This window comes from Macaca mulatta, chromosome 15, assembly GCF_049350105.2.
Source record: "Macaca mulatta isolate MMU2019108-1 chromosome 15, T2T-MMU8v2.0, whole genome shotgun sequence".
NCBI classification, from domain to species: domain Eukaryota; kingdom Metazoa; phylum Chordata; class Mammalia; order Primates; family Cercopithecidae; genus Macaca; species Macaca mulatta.
This window is the reverse complement of record NC_133420.1, coordinates 47,900,521-47,917,269: the sequence shown is the minus strand read 5'-3', so window position 1 is coordinate 47,917,269 and position 16,749 is coordinate 47,900,521. Positions and strand designations below refer to the sequence as shown.

General features: G+C 37.6%; 1 protein-coding gene across 1 annotated transcript in view; it reads right to left on the bottom strand.

The window, feature by feature from the left end:
- The window catches only part of SVEP1 (sushi, von Willebrand factor type A, EGF and pentraxin domain containing 1), a 227,539-nt gene that overhangs the window by 122,959 nt on the left and 87,831 nt on the right, over positions 1-16,749 (bottom strand). Inside the window, exons 9-14 of the mRNA XM_015117116.3 lie at positions 13,632-13,761; positions 7,575-7,682; positions 6,387-6,518; positions 5,274-5,468; positions 3,562-3,683; positions 108-219 (exon numbers count right to left, since the gene is read on the bottom strand). Of these exons, the coding sequence (XP_014972602.3) occupies positions 108-219; positions 3,562-3,683; positions 5,274-5,468; positions 6,387-6,518; positions 7,575-7,682; positions 13,632-13,761 (799 nt within the window). The remainder of the gene's footprint in view (positions 1-107; positions 220-3,561; positions 3,684-5,273; positions 5,469-6,386; positions 6,519-7,574; positions 7,683-13,631; positions 13,762-16,749) is intronic.

Below are 16,749 nucleotides of genomic sequence, written 5' to 3'. Positions count from 1 at the left end.
GAATACATTAACAAAAGTTAACGTTTCTAGTTTGCCTCACTTTTCTGGAATTATTCTTATTTTGCAGATTAGTCTTGCCAACTACCGATGCCACAGAATTTAATTACCAATTGCAAAGCCATTTTCATAGTCATAATTATATTCTAGGCAATATTTTTTGGTCAGGTTCTCCTCCAGTCTGCAATCAATGTCCTCTGCATCACTACAAAATGATGGGACCTGCAAGTAAAAAATGAAGAGGATAAAGTGTAAGTCACTTTCCTGCATGCCTTGGATAAAAACTTTGCTCCCCCGGCCTTCACATCTCCATCAGCAGGAGGGAAGGGAGGGCCCCAGAGCTCTGCACATTCCTCAAAGGGATTCTGACCCTCCTCCCCTGCGGCCTCTAACTGTCTGTTGGTCACCAGGATTAGTTTCACACCTTTTATCTCTGTTTATGTCACTCACCATGAGAAACCCAGGGCTCCTGGGATATCTCCTGGCTCTAAATCTTCATCCTATATGGCTCCTTGGAACCCTTTCTCTGACCCCATCTTCCACTCCTCTTCCCCAATCCCCCAAGCCTTCCTCTATGCCCTCTGAAGCTCAGTCAGTAATTAGCAAATCTGTTAGTTTCTACCTCTTCTCTTTATGTTCTCTTCACCTTTGCCCTAAAACCTTTCCAATTTTCTGGAACTTTTCCCAGAAAATATTCTAGAAATACTAGAAATTCCAGAATCCTGGAATTGGTGGCAGGACTGGAAGTGGAGGAAGGTCCTTCTCACTATTTATTGCTGTTTCCAGATCACTCCCTCACATCTCCTTAAAGGCTCACAGTTCTGAAGCTCATGCCATCAACTCTACCATTCATTGACCCTTCTGGTGACAGTCACCTGCAGCATTTACCCTCTGTGTCACTCCCTCATTCCAAGAACATTTGGTAACTGTCCTGTTATAGTTCTTGGTGATTTCTATAGACACCAAGCAAATCCTTCCATCTCCTTGGATTCTCAGTTCCTTTCCCTCTTCTTTCTTGTATTATAGCTTTACTCTGTCACTCTCTCCCGTAGTCATACCCTCAGACCTTGTCATTGTCAGAAACTGCACCTTCTCCTCTTCTCAGGAATCCAACAGTTCCTTGACTTCATCAGAATGTATAATCCATTGACCCTAGTGCCTCTCCTTTAGCCCCTCATGTCTTCATGTCTTTGTTTACTCATCTAAAATTCCATAGTCCATCACCATGGAATGTCTCCTCCCTTGCAAGCCTCTTCCTCAATTTGTTTGTCTGGACAACACTTACCCTTGGTTAAATTAATCATTCTGCTTTCCCACACCTGTACTACATGGTCAACTAAGGCTTGAGAAAAAATGTAACCTTGCTGGCTGCCAATCTTACCACAATTCTTTAGCATACTTATTCATCCTTTCTTAGAAAATTATTTTACACCACCTTCTCTCTTCTTAAGCCTCCAACAACTCCTCCCCATTCTTACTCTCAGATGATCATCTTTTTACGCTGATCAAAATTGAACTCAGAAAAGAGACTTCGTTCACACACTTCCATCCTCATGAGTACCCAGACCTATGCCCTTTTACACTCTGCCTCCTTGACTCTTCTTTTTATCCCACAATCTACCTCCAATGTATCAGCAAGTCCTACTGAATCTACTTTCAGAAGATATAAAAAAATCCAATAACTTCTCACCACCTCCAGTGCCGCCCAAGCCACCATCATCTCTTGCTTTCCTTTCCTATGTGGTTTTTTTACTTTCTTCTCTTACCTTTTGCTTCTCCTAGAGCCCAAAGTCATCAGTAAGTTGTTCCCTCAGATGGCTTTCCATCTCAATCAGAGTAAAAGGCAAAGATTTACAGTGACTTTCAAGGCTCTCCACAGTCTGATTTCTCCTCTTACTCCCATCTCCTCTTCCACATGTGATTTCTGTGACCATGTATCACTCAGCCCTTCATCCTCTCTACCTTTGCCACTCTGACGTCTTTATGGTGGTTCAAACTCCGAAACACACTCCTGCCTCTGGGCCTTTGCACTTGCTGCTCCCTCTGCCTGGAACGCTTTTCCCCTAGATATGCTCATGGCTCACTGCCTCACTCCTTCAGGCCTCTTCTCAAATAGGAACCTAGCGAGGCTTTACCATCTTCTGTTTTATTTTATTCCATAGCATACGCCATCTGACATGCTACATATTTTCCTTGTAATTTGTTTATTGTTGGTGTATTTATCAACACGTAAATTCTGTGAGCACAGGGAGTTTTGCCTGTTTATTCAGATCTAAATCCCTAGTGTCTACAATAGGATATACTTACTAAATATTTATTAAATGAACAAATAAGCATTTAATAGTACATTCTAATCCCTTATAGCATCTTTAACCTGCTATAATTTAGTGTCTGGTAGACACTGAGTCTAACACATACAAAAATATTTAATATTTTAAAGATTTCTTTACCACTTTGGGGTGGAGTATAATTAGCGTGAGTGTATTGTTGCCTTTCAAGTATAGGTCTATAGTAACAGAGGCCTAATGGGTGTAATATTTTCTTGGTTTGCTAGCAACAGTGACAACATTATTTCTCTTTTTGGAATTTGGTTTTATTGAATAGATTTAAATATAACATTTTTAATAAGTGTTTTTGAATGGACATTCGTTAATATGTTAGGTGTATTGTATGCTTGGCATACAGTAAGCAGCACAATAAAATGTTAGCAAATAAATAAAGTGCTACCCAGTCTACAAGGCATACAAATATGTATCTAGCATGGTTCCTGCCTTGAAGATGTTCAATACAGTTATATATATTGCTCTGCTTTCTTTTCTTTTTGCTTTTCTTTCTTCTTTTTTTTGGGGGGGGGTGGGGGAGGCAGTCTTGCTCTGTTGCCCAGGCTGGAGTACATGGCGCGATTTGGCTCACTGCAACCTCCACCTCCCAGGTTCAAGTGATTCTCCTGCCTCAGCCTCCTGAGTAGCCGGGATTACAGGCACACATCACCACACCTGGCTAGTTTTTTTTTGTATTTTTAGTAGAGACGGGGTTTCACCATATTAGCCAGGCTGGTCTCAAACTCCTGACCTCGTGATCCACTCACCTCGGCCTCCCAAAGTGCTGGGATTACAGGCGTGAGCCACTGCACCTGGTCTGTTTTTTAATAATTGTTGTAAGAGTCCTTTCTAAACAAAAATGCATCTTTTAAATCTTTTAAATGTATAATTATCTTTTAAGTGTCCAATTATCTTCTTATCATAAACAAAATACCACCTACTATGTTAGGCATTTTTGTCAGACTTTAAATAATAAAGACATTCTCAAACCATCCAGATCTTAAGCTTCTCTGACTTCCTAAGGATGTTTTAAAAGATTCAAAAACGTTTTAATGCATATTTACTTCTAAGTCATTCTAGAAGTTCAAAATCTATGAATAATTTTAAATATTAGGTACATGTCTGGATCACAAAGAAGAGGGAAATAGGATGAGAAATTGCAGTTGTAAATGACTCAGAAAGGCTATGAAAGCCTTAATAACGTCCTTTATAAAAGGACAATCAATGACTATTATTGATGTACCATTTTTCCCAAGGTAGTCTCAAATGCTTCAGAAAACTTCTTCATCAGATCTGTGTCATCACAACGTGCTGCTTTGTAGAACATCTCAAAGGACTTGAACCCGTGGTTTGCAAAACGTTTTTCTAGAAAATGTTGGACAAAACAGCTTCAGTTGGTTAGTGTTTTTAAAACAAAGATTTTACTTTCTATGAAATAATTGAAACTTAATGTTTTGATTCTAACATAATTTGTGGGATTGTTATAAAAACAAGAGATGGCAGTTAAGGAGAGTTTCTAGGCATTAACTGATCATAATAAACCATGCACCAAGCAGCACTGGACTCGGTTATCCAGTGAAGAGTTTGCTTTTGATATATTATTCTTTATCTTCCACTCATACAAAAAAGTGAGTATTTAAGGGAAGAAGATATATAAAAATTGTTTTCATTATATTCCTGGGAATTTTTGAAAAATCCTGGCTGGCTCAAAGTTATTATATCTTAGATAGCATACATATTATATTTTCAAAAATTAGGCATTGAAATATTTCTAAATATTACTTTTCTGCAACCATATTCCTTGAAAGTGTAATTGTCATAAAGATAAATTTCTCCCTGGATCAAAAGCTTGCACGGTAGACTTTGCAAAATGCCCCTGAAGAATTCAGGGACAGTGTCCTACTAGCATCCCACTGTCTCAATCTATGAAAGAAGTGAATGGTATTGTTTCTATTTACTACTGCAGTCTGGAGGGAAAATAGCTCTGTTAAGTGGGTTTCATATTTTTTTCCAAGACACTGGTATTTAAATTCCATCTATGGTAGTGAATCAAAGATTCACTTCAGAGAATATTTATTTCCACTAAATGAATGCATTAGATTATTTTTATAATGATGTTTATTTAATATTATAGAATGGTTTAAAATCTAAGTCAAATATGAAAGACTGTGATTGACGTATTTTATTCCATCACATATGTTAGATTTTATTTTAAAGTCAGCTCTTCTGCAGACTATAAGAATTTTTTCTCTATTTTTTTGTGCAACAGGGTCTCATTCTGTTTTAGGCATTAACTGATCATAATAAAACACGTACCAAGCAGCACTGGACTCAGTTATCCAGTGAAGAGTTTGCTTTTGATATATTATTCTTTATCTTCCATTCATAGCTGAAGTACAGTGACGTGAATCAAAGTTCACTGCAGCCTCCTTGAACTCCAGGGCTCAAGCGATTTTCCCACCTCAGCCTCCTGAATAGCTGGGACCACAGGAGCACACCACCATGCCCAACCAATTTTTTTTTTTTTTTTTTTTAGAGATGGTAGTCTGGTCTTGAACTCTTGGGCTCAAGTGATCCACCCACCTCAGCCTTCCAAAGTGCTGGGATTACAGGTATAAGTCACCATGCCTGGCCACTATGAAGCTTGAAATTCATGTTTACAGGTTCAGAATTACACATTAGTCAAGTCTCTAGATATTTCTAATAAATAACGAGAAGGCTCAGATGGTTCTGCCTTAAACTGAATCTTGTCCTACAGCAATACAATTTATAACAAGACTCTAGTGGCTAATATTTTAAATCCAGGAAAGAGTAATTCTCTTATTCACAAACATTTCAAATTCATGGCACCATTTTCCACTAATTCCTATTATAAGGCAATTTTCTTCTTTAACATTTAGAAATGTACACACATTCACACACATTAAAGAAGTCTAGAATAAAATTAAAACTTACTGGCACAGTCTGGCCATTCAGTGGTATATGTTGGTTTCCAGACACCATCTTCATAAGCACAATAATACTTGTCAGTAGACCCTTCTGTAAAATCATAGCCCTCCAAGCAAGTTAACGTACAGTTGACTCCAGTACTATCTTGAGCACATATAAAATCCCCATTTATAGGTGTGAATGGAATTTCACAGGGAGAACCTGTGTTAAAAAAATTGTATTATTCATATATAGTGGTACAAGAAGCATAAATTAAATTCCAGGAACTTAAGTGGAATTTTGAAAAGGACTCCTTCTGTCTACCACTATTTCTAGAAAAGCTTTTACCATATGTCTTTAGTGCAAGAGAAGGACAACGCCTGCTTTTTGGTCCTAGATTGACATACATTGAAAAGCTGTACCTATGTGTAATTAGAGGTTGTGCATAGTTTTATAAAAAGGTAAAGTACTTCTGACTTGGAGTTATTATCATTATTATTATTATTATTTTGAGACAGTCTTGCTCTGTCGCCCAGGCTGGAGTGCAGTGGTGCTATCTCGACTCACTACAGCCTCCACCTCCTGGGTTCAAGCAATTCTTATGCCTTGGCCTCCTGAGTAGCTGGGACCACAGTCACACGCCACCATGCCTGGCTAATTTTTTTATTTTTAGTAGAGACAGGGTTTTACTAATGTTGGCCAGGCTGGTCTCAAATTCCTGATCTCAAGTGATCCACCCGCCTCAGCCTCCCAAAGCACTGGGATTACAGGCATGAGTCACCATGCCCTGCCCTTATTTTTGACATTCCTTTAATAAAAGCAAAAACCAGATAACATTATACAGCAAATATATTTTCAGAATCTGTTTTCTCAAACATTTAAAATAGGATTATGTCAATAATACATTGTAACCTTAGAGAAAATGTTAACGAAATGTTAACTAAAGACTATTCTGGGAGAAAATATTTTTATCTATCACAAGGTCAAGGAATGACAATGGAAAACCTAAATAAAACCTGTCGGTCTTCTAACTGTAAAAATCTAATGCTCATAGCCTATTTTCTTTCATAAAACAGAGCACTATAGCAATGACATGTATCAAATGTCAACTAGAATTCTGGGAGCTTATGAAGACAATACCTTTTATGACAATATGGATATCACATGTCCTGTTATTGCCCGAGGGGTCAGTGGCTGTATACTGTACTATAGTCTCCCCTTGAGGGAAAAGGTCTCCTTGTGTATGACTTCTCGTAATGACCAATTCAGCCCCTGGAAAGGAAAGAAGGCAGCCAATTTTTGGGTTGTATTCACATTATTTTACTTTATTTTTTTTTTGAAACAGTCTTACTCTGTTGTCCAGGTTGGAGTGCAATGGCATGATCTCAGCTTACTGCAACCTGGGATTATAGGCGCTTGCCACCACGCCCAGCTAATTTTTGTATTTTTAGTGGAGACAGGGTTTCACCATGTTGGCCAGGCTGGTCTTGAACTCCTGACCTCAGGTTATCTGCCCACTTTGGCCTCCCAAAGTCCTGGGATTACAGATGTGAGTCACTGCGCCCAGCCTGTAGTCACTTTATTAGTCTCTTATTTGATTTGAAGTTTCATGTCCTACTTATGCAAATCAGTTGGGCATTCCGTGTTGCTTTGCCCACTAGTAGAAAATAAAAGATTTAATATTTATACAGTAACATAGAAATAGTAGATTCAACAACCCCATTAAATTAAGGCTTTCTTTGATAAACAACTGATTTTCTCAAAGTCCTTTGAGATGTCCTACAAAGCAACTAGGCAATAGGTAAGTCTGCTACAACATTGGGATTTTAATTAAGAAATTACTTAATTTGCATTTTTTGTTGTTCTCTGGGTTTTACTGAAACCCTTAAAATAAACTTCAGTTGTATTTGCTTAGTTTTTTTCTACTATCTTATGATCTTTTATAATTTTATTTGTCAAGTATTTAAGAACTGAGTCTGAATATATAGACCTGCAGTAGAGATGCTGATAAAATGCATGGTTTCTGCCTCTAGAACCACATAAGCTTGGAGACTCAAGAAATTCATTAGAACCCTGCTAGGTACAACACCTAGTGCAGGTTCAACAAATGCCCATGGAATACTGAATTAGGAAAACCCTCATGGATAGGTAAGTTTAATAACGTTAACTTATAATTATCCTAGCATTAAAACATGTTAACTTATATAATTATTGATTCTCCTTAGACAGTTTTTATTTGCCTTTTCTCTTTTATCCTATTAAAAAGCTTTTTAAAATAAAAAAGAATTCAGTGCTACTATGCTGACGACAAAGTCCTTGTCACCTCACCTGAGTTGTCTGAGAATTGAGGCTCATCCCAGCTTGCAGCATACACCTTCTCTGAGACCTGGATGGGAGGTGGAGATCTGCACCAGTCTATGACAGGTGGTTCTACATCTGAAGAACGTGAAATCAAAGAAGTTACAACTGATATTCATAAATGATGAGGAGGTTTTCAAAAGAGAACTGAAGTCAGTTTGTGCTGGCAGACAGCCTTGAGCTTGTAAGAAACAAGGCTGACCCTGTGGCTCCTTTGATGTCTTTTCCCTGATCTCCAACATCAAAGGAAAGAGCTGCTTTTGCTATACTGCCCCCTATCTGTTGAAGAAAAAAATGCCACCTTCCTAAAATTATCTTGGGCACAAGTGTGTGAAAGGCAATTCCTGACGTGGTGGGCATTTAAATTGTGAGTTCTGTCCACAGTCATTGAGCTGACCCAACTGGAAGTGAAGAGAACCATTCCAGACAAGCTGAAGGAATGAAATGACCACACCTGTCATTCCCATGATGTTCCTCTTATCTGAAGGGTCAAGACAAGGGCTAATAGATGGCTAAATGGAAGGACCATGGGCCAGAGATCCGAGTCATGCTGCAAAATAAGCATGATGTCAGTGTGGGTGGGCTACTGCTGGGAGGCCAGGAGATTATTTCCAGAGGTGGAACATTGGAGCTAAAGATTTCTAAGGTTGGCAAATTCTAGGTGAAGACAAAGAACAAAGTGGGAACCTGGAAGTGGGGAAAGGAGACAGAGGATGAAAACCATGGTAGAAGTTAAAGCACTGGGAGTCTGTGTTGTTGAGCACTGGAACCCAGGCTGAAGGGTGGATGTGAGGTGGGGTGAGTGAGCCAGGTTTCAAAGCCATGATTCAATGTGGTGGAGTTTTTAGGATGTCAATAAAGAACAATAAAGTGGGTGTATAATCTAGGCAAGACCATTGAGGACATAGGCATGGGCAAAGATTTTATGACAAAAACATCAAAACCAATTGCAACAAAAGCAAAAATTGACAAATGGGATCTAATTAAACCAAAGAGCTTCTGCACAGCAAAATAAACTATTATCAGACTGAACAGACAACCTACAGAATGGGAGAACATTTTTGCAATCTATCCATCTGATGAATATCTAACATCCAGAATCTATAAGGAACTTACATTTACAAGAAAAAAACAACCCCCATTAAAAAGTGGGCAAAGGGCATGAACAGACACTTTTTTAAAAAAGACATTTATGCAGCCAACAAACATATGAAAAAAAGCTCAACATCACTGATCAATAGAGAAATGCAAATCAAAACCACACTGAGATACCATCTCACGTCAGTTGGAATGGCAATTATTAAACAGTCAAGAAACAACAGATGCTAACAAGGCTGTGGAGAAATAAGAACGCTTGTACACTGTTGGTAGGAATGTAAATTAGTTCAACCATTGTGGATGACAGTGTGGTGACTCCTCAAAGACCTAGAACAAGAAATACCATTTGAACCAGCAATCCCATTACTGGGTATATACCCAAAAGAATATAAATCCTTCTATTACAAAGATACATGCACGTGTATATTCATTACAGCACTACTCACAATAGCAAAGACATGGAATCAACCCAAATGCCCTCCAATGATAAACTGGATAAAGAAATTGTGGTACATACACACCATGGAATACTATGCAGTCATAAAAAGGAACAAGATCAGGTCCTTTGCAGAGACATGGATGGAGTTGGAAGCCATTATCCTCAGCAAACTAACGCAGGAAGAAAACCAAACACCGTATGTTCTCACTTATAAGTGGGAGTTCAACAATGAGAACACTTGGACACAGGGAGGGGAACAACACACCCTGGGGCCTTTTAGGGGTTGGAGGAGAAGGGGAGCATCAGGATAAACAGCTAATGCATGCGGGGCTCAATACCTAGGTGATGGGTTGATAGGTACAGCAAACCAACATGGCACACATTTACCTATGTAACAAACTTGCACATCCTGCACTTGTATCCTGACTTAAAATTAAATTAAAAAGGAGGGTGTATAGGAAATAATTTTATTTTAATTTAATTATGCATTTTATACATCTGAAATATTCTTATTACATGCCTTTGAGGTTTGAGGGAGATAGCAAAAACATCATTTTTCTAATTATGTAGGTGAGGAATGTTAGACGAGGCAAACTTAAGAAACTTGCTTGAGGTCAGTAAGCTATTAAATTGTAGCCACAAGCATTAAGACCAAGTATTCCTATCCAAGAAACATGCAAATAAATACTCTGAAATTAACTGAACTGCACCTGTGAGAATATATGGATTCCCATTTTCAGCTAAGTCTCGTGAACATATGTTCAATTTTTGTCTTTTCCTCATGTTTGTTATTTCATTAGTGCAGACCTTAGGTTTATTACTTTACTACACTGTACACTCTGTAGACCAGTGATGCAGTCCCTTTTGTTCAGATCTCCACTAGATAGCACAGCATCTGTTCTATAACAGGTGCTCAAAACAAGTTGCTGAATAAAGGATAAAGCAATGCTCATAGCAGGTCAGTGTACTTTGAGAATGCTGAATCAAGTCAATTCATAGCTAAATTTACAAATCCGGTAGTATTTACTATTTTGCCAAAAGAAATGACAATTGAATATTCAAAGATTTTCTGAGCATATCTGATTTTATTCAGATGTTTTAAAGTTAAATCACAGGTGCAAGAGGGCAGTAAGGCTCGGTCAATCACTTTCAAAAGAATTGGAGGTGCCAGCAGATGTACTGTCTCCAAAGGAGAGGGACAGCCCACTTCAAAGCAAGTGAGACAGCACTCTGTGGCAGCCAAGGAGAAGCATTCCTGGCTTGCGTCTCATTTATCAGGGTGACACCAACACCCTGAAGAAAATAAGAAAAATGTAAGCTTTGGTGTATTTTCTTTCTCTCTCTGTCTCTCTGTCCCTTTCTGTCTGTTTCTGTCTGTCTCTCTCTCTCTCTTTCTCTCTCTCTCCCTCTCTCTCCCTATATCCCTCTCTGCTTCTGCTTCCATCTTCCCCTGCTTCATCTTCCTTCTCCTTCTTTCTCTTTCTTTCTCTCTCTTTTTTTTTTTTTTTTTTTTTTTTTAGATGGAGTCTCTCTCTGTCCCCCAGGCTGGAGAGCAGTGGCGTGATCTTGGCTTACTGCAACCTCCGTCTCCCAGATTCAAGCAATTCTCCTGCTTCATTCTCCCAAATAGCTGAGAATACAGTCATGTGTCACCACACCCAGCTGATTTTCGTACTTTTAGTAGAGACAGGGTTTCAACATGTTGGCCAGGCTGGTCTCGAATTCCTGACCTCAGGTGATTCATCTGCCTCGGCCTCCCAATGTCCTGTGATTACAGGTGTGAGCACCACGCCTGGACCTTCTCTCTCTTTTTCTCTCTCTCTCTCTCTTTTTGAGATGGAGTTTTGCTCTTGTTGCCCAGGCTGGAGTGCAAGGGTGCGATCTTGGCTCACTGCAACCTCCACCTCCTAGGTTTAAGCAATTCTCCTGCCTCAGTCTCCCAAGTAGCTGGGACTACAGTCATGTGCCACCACACCTGGCTAATTTTGTATTTTTAGTAGAGATGGGGTCTCTCCACATTGGTCAGGCTGGTCTGGAACTCCCCACCTCAGGTGATCCGCCTGCCTCGGCCTCCCAAAGTGCTGGTATTACAGGGTGAGCCACCACGCCCGGCCCTCTCTCTTTTATAATTTGGGAATTCAGTTAAAGTCTAGTAGCCACTCGAGTACACATTTCACATTTCACTATGTTGACTCTTCATTATGAAAAATTAAAACTTGGCAAACTTTTGACCACATTTCCAAGTCTAAAATCACTGTGTCAGATTTTTGAGAATCCAACATATTTTTCATGCAAATGGAAATGCTCATGTTTAAAACAACATGGAAAAAGGAATTTTTAAAAACTAAGCCTTATGAAATAGTCGGATTTTTACTGGATTTCTTTCATCTACTTTTACCAAAACCTGTAATGTATAGGGTAAGGAACCAGTTTAATATATGTTAGTTATTTCAATAAGTTATGTAACATTTTTAAAACAAAATGAATTTAACATAATGAATTTTAAAATAAACATAAGAAAAATAGACCTGAGATAAATATTGCAAAATGTCGGTATGTTGTCATCTAGCTTTCACGCAGAGCTTAAAGTATGGCAGGCACTAGATCAAGTGGTTTATATATTATCACAAATTTAAAATCTTACAATGAGGTAATACATTCGTTAATTTTATTTTTGGATAAAGAAATTGAGGTATGGAGCAGCAACCCTTGACTTCAAGTGGTGCAGATGAACACGAACCTAAGCAGCTTGGGTTCAGAGTCCATGCTCTTGCCCACTACAGATTGCTACGTAGCCTACCTCTCCATGTATTTTGTTTTGGTAATGCGCAGAAGACCAATTGAGAGATGATACGGTAAACCAGGCTCAAAAGATTTAAAAGGACTGATCCGCCATGGTGGCTCTGAGGATGGAGAGATTGGGACAAATTTCAGAGATATCAAGTAAGTGAAACCAATAGCACCTGATACCGTCTTGGATATTGGTGAGAGGGCAAGGAGTCAAGCATGACTTCCAATGTTTTTGCTTGGTAGCTAGGTGGTTGGTTGCATCCTTTTCTGAGCTAGGAAATAATTTGGGTGAGTTTGAAATGCCTGTGAGGCATTAATATGGGGAAAGTCCACGAGGCTTTCAGAGTCCAGTTTGGATTCCAGAAAAGAGATTTGAACTGGAAATAGGAATATGGGAGTTGTCAGTGAACAGAATCACTCAGGAAAACTGCAAAGAGAGAAAGAGAAGGCCAGGGCTGAAACCCTAGAGATGATCAACATTTGAGAATTAGCCTGAGGAAGAGAAACCCACAAAAGAAATAAAGAAGGTTAGATAAAAATAACGGAGGAAAAAAAAGAAGATGGGAAAGACTAACATCAAAGAAGCTAAGGGAAGGAAAAAGTTTTGATAAGAAGTGTGTGGTTAATAATGTACAATGTAGCTGAGTGTAGTGGCTCACACCTATAATCCCAGCATTTTGGGAGGCCAAGGTGAGAGGATCACTTGAGGCCAGGTGTTTGAGACCAGCCTGGGAACACAGTGAGACCTCGTCTCTACAAAAAAATAAAAAATAAAAAAATTAGCTGGGTGTGCTGGCACATGCCTGTAGTCCCAGCTATTTGGGAGGCTAAGGCAGGAGGATTGCTTGAGCCTAGGAGTTTGAGGCTGCAGTGAGCTATGATTGTGGCACAGCACTCACTCCAGCCTGGAGGACAGAGTGAGACCCTGTCTCTGAAAAAATTAAATAAATGTAAAATATGAGGAAAGATTATGTAAAATGAGGACCAAAAAGTACAGAGTAACACTAGAGATCACTGGTGACTTTGATGACGGTAGTTTACACGAGTGAAGGGGACAGAAGCCAGACTTGGGTGACTCAGAATAAATGGCAATTAAGCAGAAAGACATGGCAAGCATTGGGAACTTTCATGTGGGTTCATATGGGAAGAAATCAGAAAGAAGCGGTGATAGTTAAAGGGTATGTAGGTTTCAAACAGGGAGTGGTTTCAGCAAGTTTCAATGCCAGTTGGAAGAATCGGTGACAAGGGAGTTGTTGATCATATAGGAGAAGTGGTCTCTGGGGTTCTGGATTGCTTTCACAAAACTGCCCAATGATTCGATGAAAACTTACTGTATTAGTCTGTTCTCATGCTGCTAACAAAGACATACCTGAGACTGGGTAATTTATCAAGGAAAGAGGTTTAATAGACTCACAGTTCCACATGGCTGGGGAGGCCTCACAATCATGGCAGAAAGCAAAGAAGGAGCAAAGCCACGTCTTGCACGGTGGCAGGCAAGAGAGCATGTGCAGGGGAACTCCCCTTTATAAAGCCGTCAGATCTTGTGACAGTTATTCACTATCATGAGGACAGCATGGGAAAGACCCACTTCTATGATTCAATTACCTCCCACTGGGTCCTTCCTATGGCACATGGGAATTATGGGAGACACAATTCAAGATGACACTTGGATGGGGAAACAACCAAACTATATCACTTACCAATAACCTTGATATGGAAAACGCAGCTGGCTTGGTTGCCGGATAGGTCAGTTGCTGTGTATACGATAGCAACATCTCCAATTGGGAAAAGGTAAGGTGGGGTGAAAGCTGGATGAACATGGATTGACACCTTTTGGAGATACATAAATATTTTGAAAGTTAACGTCAAAAGTGCGTTTATTGTTTTTTGATTTATATATTATTAGTAATGTTAACAATGATACAATATTTCACATAGAGGAAAGGAAAAAGGCAGAGTTTTCTGGCATATTTCTTTCCAGATTATCCTATTTAAATGATTTATAGAATTGGCACACAACAAAATGTTGCTCCTTGTTTTTTAAATGTCTTTTATGTTTTAAAACGTCTTTTACATTCTTATGCGGTCTTTACAACTTAAAATGACTCTTAAATATTTCCATAATGTTCTGTAGAATAAATATATGATAATTTAAGAAAAATCTGTTGAAGGACATTAGTTTGACCCAAACATTTCCATTGTAAACAGTTTTGAACAGATAATTTAAAATTATTTTTCTTCTTATTTTCTTTATTGATGCATAATAGATATACATAGTTTCAGGGTACATGTGATAATTTCACACATTCATATAATTTATGAAGATCAATCACTATACTTCAGATATCCATCACCTTAAATATTTATCTTTTCTTTATGCTGGAATCATTAAAATTCTTCCCTTCTAGTTATTTTGGAATATACAATCGATTATTGCAAACTATAGTCAACCTACTGATCTAAGTAAGACGAGGTCTTATGACTTCTATCAAAACATATATTCGTACTCATTAATTAACTTCTCTTATCTCTCCCTCCCCCACCTTTCTTGGCCTCTGATAACCACCAGTCTACTCTCTATCTTCATGAGATACACTTTTTTTTAGCTCTCACCTGAGATATTTGTCTTTCTGTGCTTGGCTTATTTTGCTTATTTATTATTTCCTTATAATAGAGTTCCATGAACAGAATTATTAAACCCAAATGTTAACATTTTATTAGTAGATAATATAAAATTTATTTCCAAATGAATGGTAACAATTCATATTCCCACTGTCAACCAGTGTCAAAGTTCCCCACATTTTCTGATCTATATTAAATATTATCAATTTTTGGTTAAGTCAAAAATTTGGCACCAGGTAATTGCTTTAATGAGCTGTTTCTTAATGCTATATGCTAAGATTATATTCTCAAGTTTGCATGTATTATATTTTTTACTTCCTGAATTGTATGTTTATTTTTTCATCCATTGAAAAATTAATAAATTTCTTCTTCACTGCAGTTTTAAAAATATTTCAAATAAGATTAGAAAGCTATTTATGAAATGATTTGATAAGCATCCAAATATATTTGATGGTAGCTTTTTAAATGATTTAAAGTATAATTTGGAAATATATTTTCTGTGTGGTATGATTTGAGAGTATAACTTTACATCTTAAAAATCACTCACTGTATTTTTAAATTATCACCCTTTATGATATTTTAAAATCCATCTTTATGGAATAGTACTGCATCATTCTGTTTATTTTTATTTTATTAAATGTTTTGATTTCTGATGGATCCAGTTGTTTCTTATTATTCTTTTTGATACTTTAATCTAGGTATTCTTCTACTTTCCATTGCAGAATCACTTTTCATGCTCAAAAATATGCTGAATGCCTTTGAAATATATTTATTCGATAAATATTTTGCTTTTTAATTTTTTTCTTTCAGAAAAGCTAGAACGAAACATTTTGTTTTTTAATCTACAAATATGGCATGTATTTCCATTTGATTTCATTATTTCACCTGCCAACGTTTTATATTTTCCTTTAGGGTGCCATTCACCCTTCTTTTTAAATAGAAACCTAAATATTTTATATTTTATCTTGCATTGTAAGTAGAATCCCTTTTTAACCTACTTAAGTAACCTATTACTATATATAGCATTACATATTTTATAGAATGGTGTGTGTGTGTGTGTGTGTGTGTGTGTGAATTTATCTGTATCTTGGTAGTCAAATAGTTATTTTGCTCTAGGAAATTAAATCAGGGATGCAAAGGGTAAGTTTAAAAGTCTCATTCAGGACACAGAGGAAAACTTAGAGTACAAATCATGGAATTTTTGTATAGACACACAGAACAGAAATTAGAGATATAACTTATGAATCATCAGTGTTCCTTAAGAAAACAGAATGAATGGAATAGGAAAAATGTTCTAAGATATAGAAGAAAACTTTGATTTGAAGAAAGCTATGACTCTGTACATAAAAAGGACTCTCGATGTACCAAAATTGATAAACAACAAGCATCACTTAAACAAATCTCAGATAACTTGATGTACAATTAAAAATTCCCACAGCATTCAGGCAGAAAAAAAAGGAGATTTTCAGAAAAAAAGATAGTAATCAGCCTATATTACCTTTCTCTTAGTCATTAAATGCTCATCTGGAAATAAAAGATGTTCTTGTACATGCAAAGGCTTAGTAAATATACGACCTGTTTATACTTTTTCTGAAAGAATGGATTTTGAACCTACCTGAACCTACCAAATGAGGTGAATCACAACAAATCACAACAAATGAGGTGAATCACAACAAATCCCTCATAAGAGAGAAAAGTCATGGTGTGAAGAACTGACAGCAAACACCAAAACTATGTAAACACATACTCAGTATGAAAAATTGTGGTTGTTAGGGTTCATGTGTTATCAAAGGTTATGACTTTTTGAAGGGAATATGCATAATGTAAAAAACTATATTAATTAATCTATAATAAATTAAAATAAGAATCCCAGATTATATCAACAAACTATAAGCTGCTGAAAAGTTAAACTGATAATTTGCTCATTTTACTTGAGTGAAATGCAATAGACACTCTTATATTTTTGCCACAGATAATTGGGTAATGAAAGGCTTATGCATGTTTTTAAAACTTTATTTAAAAAGACTATATTGCTTCCACATATAATTGCAGCTACAGCCCTAAAGCTGAAGAGTATAAAGGGTAAGTAATCACATATTCTAAAGAGAGCTCCTAAGAATGGAAAAATTGCCAGGAGGCTGACACAGCAGTGGCTGAACTGGTCCTGTGCCCCTTGCACTTACCACCAGCCCACAT